Here is a 17,211-nt window from a genome sequence, read left to right on the forward strand (position 1 = left end):
AGGGTGACACCCATTTAAAGTTTGAATGAGTCAAATGTTCAAAGTGGGATAGTTTGGAATATTCCACCCATGCACATTCAGTACAAACTGCACAGAACATTTTTCCCTTAAAAGTGGTCAAAAGAACAATGGTGATGTATGAGGTAATTTACTCAAGATAAATATTTGGAAAGCACCTTACACTTACATCATTCACCCATTTATCTACACACAGACACACACACGGACACAAACACAGAATAGTGTCTCCATGAATTCAAAGGATATTATATTGACTTACATTGAGGAGCATATGGAGCATATGCTACATAGAAGATGCTATATAGCATAGGCTCCTTTAGAAGATGCTTTGTCATGAAATGCTTCATAGAATATGCTATATGTCATCAAATGAGCCTACAGTTGCAATCGGAACGAGATATGACATAGACAGGATCCAGACACGCTGCGGCTGCGTTCCTTTAATTCACACAGAGGGACGCCTCTGACAATGACGTATAAGGATTTTCAACAGGCCAATTTTAAAATACAAAAAAAAAGAACCCCCTTCTGTAATTATTCAGACATTAGGAATGTTGTGTCGAATAAGATCATATACAAAAATTTCTAATTATTTTTATTTTTTTATTTTAGTGATTAGATGAATTGGCCGTGGCCTTAAAAATTTCATGTGGTGCGACTGTCATTTATCTTAAAATTGATTCATTTCCTTAATATGCTTACATTTTTTTAATAATTTCTCAATAATATAAAGTCATAGTAACAAATTAGTTGCATTTTTTTTTGAGTTTTTGAAGTACCTGCAGGAGTACCAACTATAAACAAGAGTTGCTCATAATAATAATGAGACTGTGGTAAATATGCACAAATCCATGGAGGATGCAAATCAAAATCAAAAATAAATAATAATAATGAGCCATTTTGCGACGCCCATTGAATTTTGGTAAGAAGTTGAGCATGTAAAAGCACTCAAAAAGCCAATTCATTTGCCTGAATAATAATAATAAAAATTTCTAGTGCTGCAAAGCAGCACTGGGTGGGCCCGAGCACATGCATTTTGAAGCGTTGCATGCTTTTTGTCTGAAAAAACAAAAATAACCAGTTCTGAGAGAGAAAGAGACGTAACCTTTGCAAGACATACAGTTTCCTTTGATCTAGGAAGACTGAAATCAAAGGATTCATGGGCCATGTATATCCGCGTTACAGAACATCGTGTTTTAATGGCGTGCAATCAAACTTTGACGCCACGGTCACGCCGTGTGATTAAAAAAAAATCCGTCAGTCAGTTTTTATCTACATGTTGTTGTGATGACACTCATCTCAATTTGAAGTTGATCCGATGAAAACCCTGGTACAAGTACATCAAAGTAAAAATGTGGAATATGGCCAAAATGGCCATTAAATGCAAGATAGCAGGCTTCCTGTTGTGTTTTTCCAATTGCACCTAAGACTTTTTTGTTTGTCTGGTCATGATACACCTGTGTATTGATTTTTGTGAAGACCGGTCAATGTGAACACGTTCCAGGGGTCTCGGGGGCACCGTTGAGCCATTTTGCGACGCCCATTGAAAATTCCTTCAGAATACGTAAATTTTCACCACTTTCTAACTTTATGCAAATTTTGGTAAGAAGTTGAGCATGTTAAAGCCCTCAAAAAAACAATTAATTTGCCTGAATAATAAGATTAAAGATACTTTGTGTTTCGTCTGGTACTCCACATTCCTAAGAGCTGTCGCCTTTGTAAAACTAATTCTAAGTAAGCGGCTCTTCAATGTCTTTCTGGGTGTGTTGTCCTTGCAAGATAAAACTGGAGGCAACCTAAATAAACAAAGAGTGGAAACAGATGAAATAAAGTACACATTATTTTCTCGAGTGGAAAGTCTGGTAGTTACACAATCGTCTTAGAAAACTCCCGGGTTTGAAATTCAGTAAAACGCAAAGGAGAGAAAAGATAAACCGGAGTAAAATTAGTGGTATCAAAATAAAAAAATTTACACTAAACATAAAAGCTACACTGAAAATAAATCAATGCAGTTTAGAACAATGAAACTGTAAGAGTACAATTTATAAGCCCTTTAAACAAATCAAAAAAGTGGTTATTACAGTCGCTCGGGCTCTAGCAGATTTCCATTTTAATTTGTAAATATAAAAATAAATCTTACAAAGGCTGCTTTCAAACGAGATCCCTTTGACAAGTAAATGTAAACAGTGCTTTGAATTACTGTGAGCACATTCAGCATTTAGTGGTTGCAGCTAGGAGTGAGGCGGAGGGTGATTGAGTTCTGCTGCTGGTTTCGCGGATCTTTTAGAATGAGGTTCTTTTTTACTTTTTGTCCACAGTCCGTCAGGGCCGGTGGCGTCCAAGGCCATGTCCATGAACCGATCTGGGTACCACCACTGCAGGAGAAGCAGGAAGAGGAAGTCTATAACAGCCATGGATGCAAAGATGAAGCCGGCTACTGGGCCGCAGTGAGCCATTAGTCTCCGTAACCGTCTGTCCAAAGGCAGCACCTCCTCTCCAGCCACCCTGTCGTAGACCTGAGGGGGGGGGGGGGGGGGGGGGGAACCCAATGATGAGAGGCGACAAACGATACACAATCTACCGCTGGAGCCTCAGCTGAGTGAGTCAGTACACTTACATTCTAACAGGACAAACCAGGTAACGAGGGGAAATAAATATTTCGTCAGTCAGTAACACACGCACAAGTTCAAACACGGAGAGAATACATTTCTGTTTCATTGCAAAGAAACAAAAAGTGAAAAGGTCTTAAGCCCATTGACAAGCTCTAACGTGAATGCATGTACTGAAGTGACGATAACAAGATATGACTGAGGTGTTGGTGAACTTACTTTTTCAGTCCGCTCTGCAATGTTTCTCCAGTTGTAGAGGGTCTTCACACGTGAATGGATGGATGAGGGGGAGGGGGCCGAGCCGGACCGCTGCCGGGCGATAACCGTTTCTAGACCAGCACACAACGAGCCCACAGTGGGCTCACACAGGGTGATCAGATCTTCAGGTAACACTTCAGGAATGCCGCCGACACGGGTGCTGACCACCTTAAAATTAAAACAAAAACTTGATGCACAAGCAGTGAAGACATATAGACCAGAGGTATGAAGGATGCCATTTATGAGAATCTGTTCTAGTATAAATCTAAAGTATTGGACACGTTCTTTGAAAGTATTTAACACAGTCTTAGTATCAGGTTGAAAACAATCATTTCAATGACTGTTTCTGGGTAAAAGTTTCTGTCCGTTTTATATCAGAACTCACTCAGCATGAAAGCATTGTGTGATTGCTGCTGTAAGCGTGTACAGACACGCTCCAAATATGCATCCGGATCTTGATCTTATCTCAGCATCATGAAATCTTTTAGAGAAAGGGCACTAGTCCCTTAGATTAGCTGAACCGGCCATTTACCAGTCACATTATTCTGTTATTTCTGTTCCTCAATTAATTCCCGACACTACTGTTTTCCCATCCTCTGAGGCCAAACACCCACTGACACCAACTTTCCCTCTCACATGTGATTGTCTGGGTCCTGCACCGTCAGCTTCTGTCCTCCATATGTAAATGTTATTGTCATGAATTGGCTTGTTTTTTTAATGATCATTAAAACTCTCGCTTTGCCTCCCCTCCCTTTCTCCTCATTTGCTATGAAAGGGAATTGATCAGCCACCTATGAGCACACCCACAGGAAATCTATGACAAGATTTCAACAATTACAGCTTTATCATCCCAATTCTATTTAGCTATATTTTTTGTAAAGCTGATGAGATATGCAATTGTTTGTTTAGTTCTTTTTTTATATCTATGTTTGGAAAAGTTTTTCGCAATGATTTAAAACTGACTGAGAGAAGGCGGGTCTTAATATCAGATTCTTGGTCGGAATGAGTTTTAGAAAGCAAATGTGAACACAAACGTAAACAATCATAATCTAACCAAGTTGTGTGTAAGATTGTTCCATGTAGAGTCATGAGTTTCACTTCCATAAATAATGAATCAATTCAAGGGTAAATTATCCACTGGATACTGTTTCTTTGGACTGAAAACCCTCAAACCGTCTGCCCTCCATCACACATCATCATTTCGTCTCATTCAACTGTTGCATGAATGGCACCAGACCTGAAGTCCACAGCTTGCTGCCTCCACAATTGCAATGCAGAACGCTTCGGTCAGTGATGTGTTGAGGAAGATGTGACCCTGCACCAACACGTCACGGACATCTTTATGCTCCAAAGGCCCAAGAAGACGCACCCTGCAAAGTTCCAATTGAAAGAAGTTAGGCACATGCAATAAATACGTTGTGGACACTCTTGTCATGCATAATGCAGCAATTCACTGTATTTCCACAAAGACACTCTGTGAAATAATTTACGGGGACCATATCCTTTAAGAGGTTATATCATACCATCCTGTCAAATATTCTCAAGAATTATGTGCAAGACCTGTCGTGCAGCTGGCACTTCTCTCTCACTTCCTCCAACACAATTCTCTTTGGCCCCTCTCCACCAACTAGAAAGTGCAGATCTGGATGTTTGCGGCAGAGCTCTGGGATTATTCCACCAAGAACATCGATTCCTTATGAGACGAAGAGCAGAAAATCGGTTTTAACAATGAATGTAGTGCAACACATATGCCACAAGACTTTAAATACTGATACTGGATTTATGAGGATGAAGACATATGATTATTGTCAGCCAAGTTTCTCGCTTTTAGTATTATGTAAATAAACATGTATTCTTAGAAGCCCTGAAGATGAATTGTTTTACAGGGTTTTGTCCCTTCACCATAACACTCCACTGCCTTGACTACAGCAAGCTGGAAATACTGAAACATAGCTTATACAATTTTTATTTCTCCGTACCCTTGCGGTAGACAAGACGGCTGATGACCACAATGGTGATTCTGTCGTCTGGGCGCTTGGAGGGATCAGGGGTAAAATCCAAAGGGTCAACAGCGTTGGGAATAACAGACACTATCTCTGGGTTGAGCTCTGCTCGGAGCACCGTGTTCTCTTTACCGGTGTGCGACACACACACAATGTGGTTGGTATCGCACAGCGACACAGACAGGAGCTGGTTGGTCAGCACAGAGCTGATGTCAGCGAAGCCATAGAGCGAGTGGTCAGTGAATACCTGTGAATGATAATGGTCTTTAGATCACGTGTAGCACAGGTACAGGGGTAGTTAAAAGGATTTTATAATGTTTCATCTGGTTCATTATGAGTCACAAACCGTGTTCAGGCCCATGGTCTTGGCGTGGAACAGTGCATCATGGGCCAGAGCTGAGAACGAGCTGTGTGCATGCACCACAGTGATGCCTTCTCTGAAGAACACACAGCGCAGCAGTGGGAGACTGTGGAAACAGGTAGGGGCTGTGGACTGGTTGTACATCACCTGCAGGGGGAGGTAGTAGACCTTAAGTCCATTGGGCAGGTACCTGACACCCTTCCTCCTTCCATAGGCATGGGTGACGATTACCACCTTGTGTCCCTTTTCAACCAGACATTGGGAAAGCTGGTAAATGTGACTTTCTACTCCTCCTATATTTGGATAGAAGAAGTCGGACACCATGCAAATTCTGTGCTTCCTGTTGAGGACCCTGACAGACTCTGCAGGAGCTCCAGAGTCTCCCTGAGATGAATGATGGCTCAAAGCTGCCGCTCTTCTGACGGATGGCTTCATGGCAGATTCCTTGTGTGGATGTGCGCTGCACCAGTACTGTAATGAATTAATTCACCGGTTAGTGCATCAACAGCAATTTATTTAAATCAGCCTCAACAGTATTTTAATAATCAGTTAATGAATTGAACATTCATATACAACCCCAGAAAATTGAATGAGGGAATAATGCTCATCACAAGTTCCCACAGCCTGAGATTGTCATTGAATGTCTTGTTTAGACAAAAAGTAAAAAAACGAAAATATTCAGTTTACAATATTGTGGAATGTATACGAGTATTCTACTGCCAACCATCTAATTGATTATCCTCTAAACCCTTGCAGGTATATATTTAATTCCTTTTATAATAACAGACTTCAGCTAAACAAACACTTAAAACTTAACTTTCTTTCTCAAAAGGTCCAGTGTGCAAGATTTAGGTGAAAGGGATCTATCGACAGAAATTTAATATAAAATAATAATAATAAAATAATAATGATTAATAATAATAATAAACTAAATAACCAGAATTGCTCAACCCTGCAAAGTACCAACTCTAAACTAAAATTTCTAGGGCTGCAAAGCAGCACTGGGTGGGCCCGAGCACATGCATTTTGAAGCGTTGCATGCTTTTTGCCTGAAAAAACTAAAATAATGATGTCTGTGCTCGGGCCCTAAAGACATAAAGTTTCCTTTGATCTAGGAAGACTGAAATCAATGGATTCATGGTCCATGTATGTCCGCGTTACAGAACATCGTGTTTTAATGGCGTGTTATCAAACTTTGACGCCATGCCATGGTCACACCGTGTGACAAAAAAAAAATCCGTCAGTCAGTTTTTATCTCCATCTTGTTGTGATGACACTCATCTCAATTTGAAGTTGATCCGATATAAACCCTGGTACAATTGTTTTTCCAATTGTACCTAAAGACTTTTTTGTTTGGCTGGTCATGATACACCTGTATATCGATTTTTGTGAAGACCGGTCAATGAGAACACGTTCCAGGGGTCTCTGGGGCACCGTTGAGCCATTTTGCGACGCCCATTGAAAATTCCTTCAGAATACGTAAATTTTCACCACTTTCTAACTTTCTGCAAATTTTGGTAAGAAGTTGAACATGGTAAAGCCCTCAAAAAGCCAATTCATTTGCCTTAATAATAATAATAAAGATAATTCCCAGCATCCTTCACTCTACAGCAGGGCTAGTGAGGCCTGCTGTAGTGTGCAGGACTAGTCTGGTAAGTTTCGATGATATTACTGGGGAAAATATATTAGCATGCTGATTGAGGATTGTTCATCTGTTCATCTAGCCTATTTCCATTAATTTATCCATCAATTGTAAAATACTTTTACAGACGATTCCAATTCTTTGGCTAACTATTTATATCTCTAGCATTGCATTAGTGTTTTTTTACAAACTTTTTCTCATCTTATTCTACAGAACAATGCCACGTGCACTATCTCATGTGTGGAGACATTTCACCCCATCCAATGTAGAAGGAAAGGCTGTTTACATTTGCAAATACTGTGCAAAGACCTATGTTAAGAATGACACAACGATGCAGAAGCATATAGTCAAGTGCCCAAAGTTTCCTCAGGGCTCAAATCAGCCTATGACTAAACAAAATGTTTATATTTATGTCTGTATATGACAAGGTAAATACAGTTAGTATAAATTACCCACAACATTTCAGTTTATTCCTGTTAATTCCCGTTTGAATGTTCCCGGGATTTTGCAACCCTAGTTATTATTGGTGATGATAAAGACTCTGTTTCTTATTTGTAAGCATGTATATGATTATTTAACCCTTTAAAGCACTTTGTGAAGTCCCTGCTCTCGAAAGGTGCTATAAATAAACGTACTTACCTGTCACGCACTTATTGTAAGTCGATTTGAATAAAAGCATCAGCTAAATGGAATGTAATGTCCTTAATCACTTCATCTTTTCTCATCTTAAAGCAATTTAAAAGAAGATATTTTTATCATATTTGTATTAATTTAATTATTGTAATTATTGTTGTTATTATTGATGATGATAAAGACTGTACCTTGAATTTGGGCACTGACAGCTCGGTCTGGTCTGATCTGCTCCACAAGCGGCTGATGCGTGGATCTCTCACAGTCTCCACAGGGAACAGACCTAGGTCCTCCACCTGTTGAAGCGAACACAGTTACACATCCTGATGGAACAACACGACACATGGTGGAAAACACACCAGCCCGACCCCATTGTTTCCCGCAGGTGATGAAGAGGAGCTCACTGGGATGTTGAAGAGCCGTCCATCATAGCGGAACACTTTGTGGAGTCCGTTGGTTAACGCGGGGTCGATGATCAGCTTGCAGCTCGTCCAGTGCTGGGGGGGGGGGGGGGTGTCTCTCTCAGGTCTCTGTCGGTCGCTGTCCATCACATTGGTCACAGCCTGCAGGTGAGGGACACACAACCATGGGGCTTTAGCGGAGGGAGAGGCGGTGAGCCGGCGGAGAGCAGCCGTTACTCGGAGGTGAGCCGGCGGAGAGCAGCCGTTACTCGGAGGTGAGCCGGCGCCGGCGGAGAGCAGCCGTTACTCGGAGGTGAACACGCCCCGACAGGTGATGGAGAGCATCACCTGAGACGCTGCTCTCCTCCCGGACACACACAACTACAACAAGGGGGGAAACCAGGCAAATCCACGGAGTCCACGTCACTTATATTATATATGACCATGTTGGCGACGTGTCGCTCATCTATGGTGTCGCTCACCTGGACCGAAGTTTCGTCCCGTGATGGAGCGACATCGCGGAGAAGCTGCTCAGGTTTTCCGTGTCGTCGCCCAGGTTCAGGTTGGACGTTAGATCCATCCGCCGGGCAGGCTGGGACCGAATGTAGGTCCTCGGGGCGAGGCGGAGGAGCACAACAGGTGAGTGCATGGGTGGCTGGTGTGACGCGTCACTGAAGAGTTACGAGTTTATTGTCACGTAATAATAATCAGACTAATACAAATGAAAAATAGAAAGTAAAAAATCACTCTTATGAATTTAAATAAATATTGAATAAATATTCACGTTTGATAGATAGATAGATACATAGATAGATACATAGATAGATAGATAGATAGATAGATAGATAGATAGATAGATAGATAGATAGATAGATAGATAGATAGATAGATAGATAGATAGATAGATAGATCCTTACAATAACAATAGCGTCTCACCTGACCTTTGATCAGTGCTCGGGCCCTAATAAATAATCATTACAATTTCAATAGGGTCTCACCTGACCTTTGAAGTCAGTGCTCGGGCCCTAAATAACACCTTGTCTAATATCTTAATGTAGCGAATGTGATTCCGAATATTTCCAACCCACTGAGCTGCTTCAGCACCTCCTAATCATTTAGCAGCAGACATTGAGGTTAAATTGGTAAAAAAATGGAAGATAATTGCAGTTTATCCGATATTATAGTTTATCATTATTGCACAAAATGTTACAATATATAAAAAGTCACATGAATAGAAAATAACCAGAAGCTACCTTTGTTCATCCAATGGACAAGTTGCTCAGACAATGATGATATGTGTTCCATCACAAAATAAAACATAATTTTTAGCGTCAGTAAAACTTGGCCCACTCAGTGCAACTTTGAGCCACATTGCATTGTTCCTGGATAAATAATGAAAGCATTATTCTTCCTTTATAAACATGGAGTAAACCCTCCCAGTAAATCCCCAGCAGCTTCACTTCTTCTTCGTCTCTGCTTGGCATCATTTGGGCGACAAGTAGAACCTGCGGTTGACTTCGCTGATGGGAACATCTCTCAGTCTTGGTATTTGCCCCTTGTGGTTGCTGCTTTCTGTCATCTGGCCTCGGGAAAACACATCTGTGGTGGGAAGGAGACATTCCAGGTGTTGAGTAACTCTTCTTCTCGTACAAGCATTTTATCGTGAGGTATTTGGATGAACCTTGACACGTATATTTGCGTTTGATAATTGTATACAACAAATTGCAAGTCCGTGTTCGGGGTGTGCAATTTCCCCACCTTTCATGCTGTGTTAAGGAATATTATGGTTACATAAGGGCCTCAACTGTATATTGTCATTTATTTATTAAATTGTTATACTAAAATGGAGCTATGAGTGTGACATACAGCTAAACAAACAAGCACATACATTACATCATACTTTGAGCTTTTAAAATGCTATTGCAGTTCCCATTTAGAACTCTATTGGATGATTGTTATATTTCTCATTATGACTGAGGAAATTAAACTGTATAGTGTGGTAGTAGTATTAATATCAGTGTTCCCTGTAATGCATGTCTGTATTCATAATACATGGACATGTCCTCACCTGTGATGTTGTCTACGGAGTCGAGTGGAGCCGTGTTGTTCATGTTGACTCCGAACAGCAGGAGCACAGAGATCATCAAAGCAACCAGCAGATAGATCGGCACTGCTAGAGCCCAATATCTGCACGAGACAAAATGTGTCAGCAAACCTCCAGGAACCAAACTCATTAACGGATCATATCCAATCACGGTGTTTTGTACTTACTTCTGAGGCCAGTACGTCAGTCCTATATAATGAAGCCACTCATCAGGGATGAAAGCCCACAGGCAATACAGAACTGTGGAGAGACAGTCCCATTACAGACATTCGTTAACAATCCCCATAACCCTAAAGAATAAATCTACTTCAAATAATAATAATAAAAATGATCACTCCTTCAGATAATTAACATACAAACTGAATGATCAGACTTACAGAAGCCAAACTGTGAGCTGAGGAAAAGCACAAAGCCATAGATGGCTCTCTGAGGCAGAGGAGAGGGGGAGTTTTCCACCATCATCTGAAAACACACATCAACAACACACATGAGGAAGGGGAGCGACCCAAACAACACGATATACAATTCAAACAGGAAGTGAACTGGTGTTACTCACCTGTAAATCAAAGAAAGTGGTTCTGCTAGCTACTGCCAACAGCTCTCATGCAAATATCTCAAAGAAATCATTTCCTGTTGCATCCTTTTCACTAAACTCTGGATATTCACGTCCTCTACATGTTATTTACTTAAATATAAATAAAGTAGCTAACGTAAACTACCAAAACACGTTGAAGGCACAATTTCTTCCAGACTCCTTCTTTTCCTGACCACAGAACTTCCGTAAACAGTATCGGCGATCAGCTATCTTTCCTACAAATCGTCCCGCGTCATATGTAGCTCGATGTGAAACTGTATTCAAATATATTGGTCCGGCTCTAAGATTTAAAATATAAAAAAAACACTTTAAAGCGCAATTTATTTAAATGTAGTAATATTATGCGCTAGAAAAAAATTGAGATTACAAACACCCCAAAACGATTATGTTTTGTAGCTTTGCGAATAAGAAGTCGTGCGCATGTTACGCCAGTTTATGTCGGACACGTTAGCGCGTTGCACATATCGGAAATAAACTCTGCAGCATGGCTCGTGGGCAACTGGAGTTCAGTAGAGAGCAGTTTAACCAGGTAATAAAGACATTATGAGACAACTCTCTTTACTTTAGTGTTAACACGGTAGATACAATTATTGTGCAGTGACATAGTTTTAATCGTTTCCGTTTTAACGTTGCCTGGTGACGAAGTGACGGATCTGCGATGGTCCAGCGTGGCTGAGGACTGAGATCACCGAGGACTACACACACACACACACATAGAGAAATAATCCACAAGAACTCTCCATGATGTCGAAGGTGAAGCCAACGACAAGCGACTCTGCAGCCAAAACAAAGCAGCCAGTGTCGAAAACTAAAATCATCAGCGCGAAGAAGAAAAATAAATTCTGGTACGAGGAGAAGGTGAAAACGAGGAGGCCTCCTTCCAACAAGCAAGTGCTTCCTCCAACAGATTCCCAGCACTTCTCTGCCAACTGGAAAGCTCTGCAGGAGGTAAGAGTCTGATCGGTGTCTGTATATTGTCTCCCTACTCTCCTGTTCTGTCTTTCTCTACCTGAAGATTGTTCATAACCTTCTGTAAATCTTTTTTTCACAGAAGTTAAAATCCGATCCACCGGAGCAGAAACCGCCCGTGACACCGAAGCCTCAGAATGGAGCGCTGCCAAAAAAGAAGGCTAAAGAGAACTCTTCTAAAGATGCGTCCAAGATCGATAACACCGGTGCAGGGCAGACAGACGCTGGGAAAAAAGGGAAACTCAAGAGCAAGTCTAACAGTGTTGTCTCCAAGGACAACTTGAAGGTTCCTGATGTCATGCAGACAAAACCGTCTACTGCCCCGAAAAGGAAAGGAGACGGTGGAAAGTCAAACAGCGAGCGTGCATCCAAGAGAAAGAAGCCTGTCGTCGAAGAGACTAAACTTACAGAGTAAATGCACACACACCGCTTTAACTCCTGCTGATGTTTTAGATGAAGAATAAATATAACCCTGTTCTCTGATCCTGTAGAGACGACCTGTGGTTTGATGACGTGGACCCCGACGACATCGAGGCGACGGTGGGAGTGGAGGCAGCGGAGATCATGAGGAAGAAGCAAGGCATCCGGCCGGCGCAGGACCCAGAGAGCGCCCTGGTCAAGGAGAAAGCCTTTGAGGGGTGAGTGTTGGTGCTTAGGAGATGTGCTTCAAAAAATGTTCATACAATGATCCCATTTCATCATGATTGAAAAGTTAAAGGACAGGATGGCACTTTATTACGACCTTATTCATTCTTTATAGGAATAATACTGTTTGAATTCATAATTCCGCCATACACAACTTTCTGATGCGAATGTTTAAGTCACAAACGGATAAATCCAGTATGACCTGAACAAAGCATTCGCACCAGTTTAGCTGCAGAGACATTAGATTTATACCATGAGGGAGAGACGACATGTGTTAGTGCTTTTTCAGGACCATACTGCCATATTTGTAGTTTTTTACATTTACTTAAAATTGCATATATAGTTAATATCACCACGCATGCAAAGTGGTTTAGATTGCTGAAAGTGTTTTGACACCTTTAAGGCAGCCACTGATTCCCATTTAGTTTCTAATGTGGTAATAAACCAACTTGCAGTTTTAACTTTCCTGATTTGGGTGGTTTGTGAATGCAGCTCTGACCTTGTAGCCTCCTTGATTGTAAAACAAATTCATAGATGGATCATCTTTTCAGTATATGTACCAACATTAGAGCGAGGGTTTCTTCCCAGCTTTAACTCCTCAGGCAGTTTGGCGTCATAGTGGTGACTTTCCTCTCTTATCGCCCTGGTTCGCCATCATCAGCCTCACCAGAGCGGTGGCTATTGATTGTGAGATGGTGGGAGTGGGTCTGGACGGAGAGGACAGCATCCTGGCGCGTGTGTCCCTCGTGAACCACTTTGGAAAATGCATCTATGACAAATACGTCAAACCCACCGAGAAGGTGACGGACTACAGGACGGCCGTCAGCGGCATCCGACCACACGACATCAAAGATGGTGAGTTGTGTGATGAGTTGTAATCAACAATAAGGAGTTATAAATAATTGCTATAAAATCATCTTCAATTGCAAATTGTTTGATGTATGTTTTCCTCACTGCAGGAGAGGATGTGCGCACCGTGCAGAAGGAGGTGGCTGAGATCCTACAAGGCCGAATCGTGGTTGGACATGCCATCCACAATGACTTAAAGGTAGCCAGGGTGTATTATCTGAAGGAAATTAATTTGATCATTTTCCAAATAAATGTAAACATGTATTAACTTGGCTTAAACCACCGTTTCAGATTTTACTCTTGGATCATCCAAAAAAAAAAATTCGGGACACCCAGAAGTATAAACCTTTCAAGAAGAGAGTTAAGGTAATAATATAAGCACGTGTACAAACATCAGGAATGTGACTAATTCAGATCTGTGGATATTCTCATAGACTGTGGATAAAGATGGATGATGTCTCGCCACCTCCTCCAACTATCATGAAATGAAGATAAAATATCAAACGCCGCCATCTTGCTGATATTACATTTTAAAGCCAGAGGGGGATAGAGCCATGTTACCCAGGTTCTACTGACACACGTGCTCGACCATCGCTAGTCAGCCTCAGCTGTCAATCATGAACTGAACCATTAAACCCAAATTTACCTGGAAAAGTAACATAGATCATTGTGATATGGCTCTGACCTCTGATAAAAAATTATTAGACGTGGACTTTTTAGTTTGGTCGAGGTTTCATCTGCTAACATGAAGAAGGCAGGGGGTTTATGACTTCTACCACAGCCAGCCACTAGGTGGCGATTGAGACACTTTGGCTTCACTTTTGGGGAGCTGTCATGTCGTCCATCTTAACACACAGTCTATGATTCCCCCCCAGCAGCGCTGCAGAGGATCTTTGACTCAGTCGTGACGTTGAAGTGATAGTGATGATGATAATGTTCTTGTTACAGTTGGGTCGACCCTCACTGAAAGTTCTCTGTAGAGAAATCCTCAACGTGAAGGTCCAGCAGGGGGAACATTCATCTGTAAGTCATCGGCATGTCAAACAAAACTCTCGCCGGACATTTTTCAACACAATTGAACTCACATCTACAGTAGTAACATTATAAATAAAGCACACAATATGTGACATCTTGGAGTTCATCTTTCTCTTCTTGTGTTCTCTGCTCTCCAGGTCCAAGACGCACAGGCCACCATGAGGCTGTACACGATGGCCAGAAAACATTGGGAAGCCGAGATTAAAGCCAGTCACCAGAACAAAGACTCGGACAAGAAAAGGGAGCGAAAACCCAAGGCCCCTAAGAGCAAAGGCAAGAAGCCCTCGGGCTTATGAACTGAGAGCCAATCTGCATGAGGACAGATCATCTCCGAGCATCAGAACCGTTACCACGATTTAAAAGAGTGATTCTCAAGATCTATCACAAGAGAGTGATGAAAAAAAAAAACATTCTGAATACAGAATAAATGTGTGACTCAGCCTGAGACCTTTAGTTCCAGGATGCAAAGAACTTGGTGGTTTCACCAGGACTTCAGCAAACCCAGGATTGTTGTGTGCCTAACATCTGTGAGAGATCAGAGCTTTTATTAGCACTGAACCTTTCTGCCAGACGCCCTCTCCCAGTTTTACTCCCAGGAGCTAGACACTGCTGTTCCAGAGATCTCTGTCCAGGCTTCTCCCTGACAGAGGTGTTTAAAATCCTTTCTCTAATGTCACAGAATTAATGCTTGATATTGCGTTGTGGTCTGAGACTCAGTCCCGGTGAGTGTATCAGTATCACTATGAGCTGGAAGTAGCTCCTGTTCCCTTGTGACCCTCAGAGGATAAGTGCTATAGATGATGGATGGATGGGCCCACGTCTGGTATGAATTGTTTAGATGTTCGGTTTGTGATTTGATTTCTTGTTGCCTCAAGAGTTGTATGTTTGGAAAAGTGTGACTAAAACACAAGACCTCTTTCTCTGTCGCTTTATTGCATTTTAAGTTTATATATCAGATTAACAGTGATTTTATTTTTATCAATGACAAACGTGAAACTATTGACACAATTTAGATTTGTCTCGAACAGACCTAAGAAGCAGATGGTCAACATTTCATGTTTATGATATTACAATTTGCTTTTCTCACACGACCCAATGTCCATCTCAGAGGTTTGGAAGCAGGTGAACAACATTTGTCAACGTTATTTTTCTCACTGATGGTTTCTCGCTGTGTCGTCTGTCTGTTCAGAACATAATCCTTTCATTTTAAATCTCAAGTCTTTCTCATTATTTTTGCGTAATGATTTCGCATTTTTTACCAAACTGTATGTATATGTTAAATATATGCATCATCACAGTCGGGCTTCACACTTGTGCTTTTCTTTGAGTCTAAACTCGTAGTGAGAGTCTGTAATTTGCCGCCCATGTTTGATTCATACTGTGCACTGCTCACTGTAGAGATGAAACTAGGTCAGAAGAGTCCAGGCTCTTAAGTTTTTTGGAAACCTCAGACTGATGAAAATTTAATTTTTTTATAATTCTAAAACAAACGTACAATTCGAGGGACAAGTATCTTTCAGTGTTAGGATGAACACTTCATTGTTTCTTCTTCAAATGCAAGTTTATCTTTCACAAAAGTGCGTTTCATGGTTGGCTTTGTTCTGGATGCAAAGCCCTGCACAGATTGTTTGAACGATCTTTTAATATCAATATTCATACAAAATCTTAAACAAAAAATGGTGATGGACAATTTTGGCTATTTTAATGCAGTTAAGTATGATCATTTCTATTTGTTTTCAGTTTGTGTGTGATAATGCGAGGGGATTGGCTCCTTGTTTGCCAGCATTGTGTCAGTGTGATTTGCTGCCCAGAAGCTGATGCACACTCTGCCCTCAATTGCTGAAACGAAGCAGATGCCCTCGGTCTGCAGCCTCCAGGCTCTAAATCAGGCTCCGTGCACAGAGCTGGGTCAGACGCCACCAGGGCCTGTGGCTGATGCACAGCAGACCTCAGAGTCAATGTGAAGGCAGGTACTGACTCATCTGATGACACTGGGTTTCCCATGAGCTAACTGTGAAGCTAATGTCTCCCCCTGTTGGGCTTTTGTGAAACTACAAACGAGCACAGAGAAGCTGTTTGGTTCTTGATCATTTAAAATAGAGCCTACATTATTTAATTTTTTTCAAAGATCCCCTACATACAAGATAAAATATCTGGGAGACCCCTTCATGTACAATTCTTGGAATAACTTTCACATAGCCTATTTTTATAACTTGTGTGTGAAAGAACGGCACAAGAGAAAGTTGTCAGAATAATTTACATGTATTAAATGTATTTTCGATACAATAAGAAATAAACCAAGGCATCTCTCCTATGGAAAAACATCCTAATGGTGTGGCTCATCCATGGCAAAGAATAAAGGCAAGTGCATCAATGTGTTGCGGCGCAATGACCTTCATCAGTTTCTTTTTATATCAAAATTTTACCACCCTTGTTGCAAAGAACACTGGAATTTTTATTTCACATTTTTTACACTTTTCTTTTGCCTTTCTTCATATTACCACTGTATCATTTAAATGTATGAATCTGGAGACTTTTCACAAACCCTCTAACAGTGGGACACAAACCCCGTTTTGAGAACCACTGATTTAAGATATATGATAATAACTTGTCATCAGATAAACTGGATGATTATGATGTTGAGTTCGCCGTCAGGATCTGAACCTGCAGGAGTGAGTTCACATCCTCTGCGCTCAGAGAGACTGAAGGCCTGTAACACTGATAAATAATGAAAGCTGATCAGAGCCTCTTAAAGAGCAGCTCCCTCATTACACAGCTCTGTCTGCGTTCATGAGAAGGAGAAACACATCAGTGGTAATTTGATAGTTTATAGGGGGGGGATTTATTGCAAAAAATGGAGCCTGTAAACAGTTGGCACGACTATTTTTGAAGCTGTGTGGTCTCTTGAATCAACTGGAGCCTTCATAAAAATGAAATTACGCCGCACAGCAAACAGCTCTGACTAACTTCTCAGGAAAGAAAAACTTTAATCTATGCATCACTGTGGGTTTGAAGAGGAATTTCACATTAAAAAGCTGTGATTCATAGAACACAGTTGGATATAATGTGTTATAATAATTAAAATGATA

The 17,211-nt window shown here is 41.2% G+C and overlaps 3 protein-coding genes across 3 annotated transcripts; 1 reads left to right on the forward strand and 2 right to left on the reverse strand.

The window, feature by feature from the left end:
• Positions 1-2,215: 2,215 nt before the first annotated feature.
• On the reverse strand, positions 2,216-8,574 carry LOC133028243 (phosphatidylinositol N-acetylglucosaminyltransferase subunit A-like). The gene is made up of 10 exons (XM_061095438.1): positions 8,408-8,574; positions 8,195-8,231; positions 7,929-8,087; positions 7,716-7,820; positions 5,238-5,723; positions 4,868-5,138; positions 4,449-4,581; positions 4,126-4,258; positions 2,850-3,056; positions 2,216-2,537 (listed from the first exon to the last, which is right to left on the reverse strand). The coding sequence occupies exons 1-10, from the start codon at positions 8,572-8,574 to the stop codon at positions 2,253-2,255; spliced, it is 1,983 nt and encodes a 660-aa protein (XP_060951421.1). The 3' UTR covers positions 2,216-2,252.
• Positions 8,575-9,092: 518 nt separating this feature from the next.
• LOC133027973 (phosphatidylinositol N-acetylglucosaminyltransferase subunit P-like) lies at positions 9,093-10,826 on the reverse strand. The gene is made up of 5 exons (XM_061095157.1): positions 10,586-10,826; positions 10,407-10,491; positions 10,197-10,269; positions 9,994-10,112; positions 9,093-9,524 (listed from the first exon to the last, which is right to left on the reverse strand). The coding sequence occupies exons 2-5, from the start codon at positions 10,489-10,491 to the stop codon at positions 9,409-9,411; spliced, it is 393 nt and encodes a 130-aa protein (XP_060951140.1). The 5' UTR covers positions 10,586-10,826; the 3' UTR covers positions 9,093-9,408.
• A 263-nt stretch (positions 10,827-11,089) lies between these two features.
• rexo4 (REX4 homolog, 3'-5' exonuclease) lies at positions 11,090-15,419 on the forward strand. The gene is made up of 9 exons (XM_061094784.1): positions 11,090-11,153; positions 11,270-11,572; positions 11,676-12,004; positions 12,085-12,231; positions 12,900-13,093; positions 13,198-13,286; positions 13,379-13,453; positions 14,036-14,110; positions 14,260-15,419. The coding sequence occupies exons 2-9, from the start codon at positions 11,366-11,368 to the stop codon at positions 14,416-14,418; spliced, it is 1,275 nt and encodes a 424-aa protein (XP_060950767.1). The 5' UTR covers positions 11,090-11,153; positions 11,270-11,365; the 3' UTR covers positions 14,419-15,419.
• Positions 15,420-17,211: the final 1,792 nt, after the last annotated feature.

Source organism: Limanda limanda, chromosome 21 (assembly GCF_963576545.1).
Source record: "Limanda limanda chromosome 21, fLimLim1.1, whole genome shotgun sequence".
In the NCBI taxonomy this organism is placed as follows: domain Eukaryota; kingdom Metazoa; phylum Chordata; class Actinopteri; order Pleuronectiformes; family Pleuronectidae; genus Limanda; species Limanda limanda.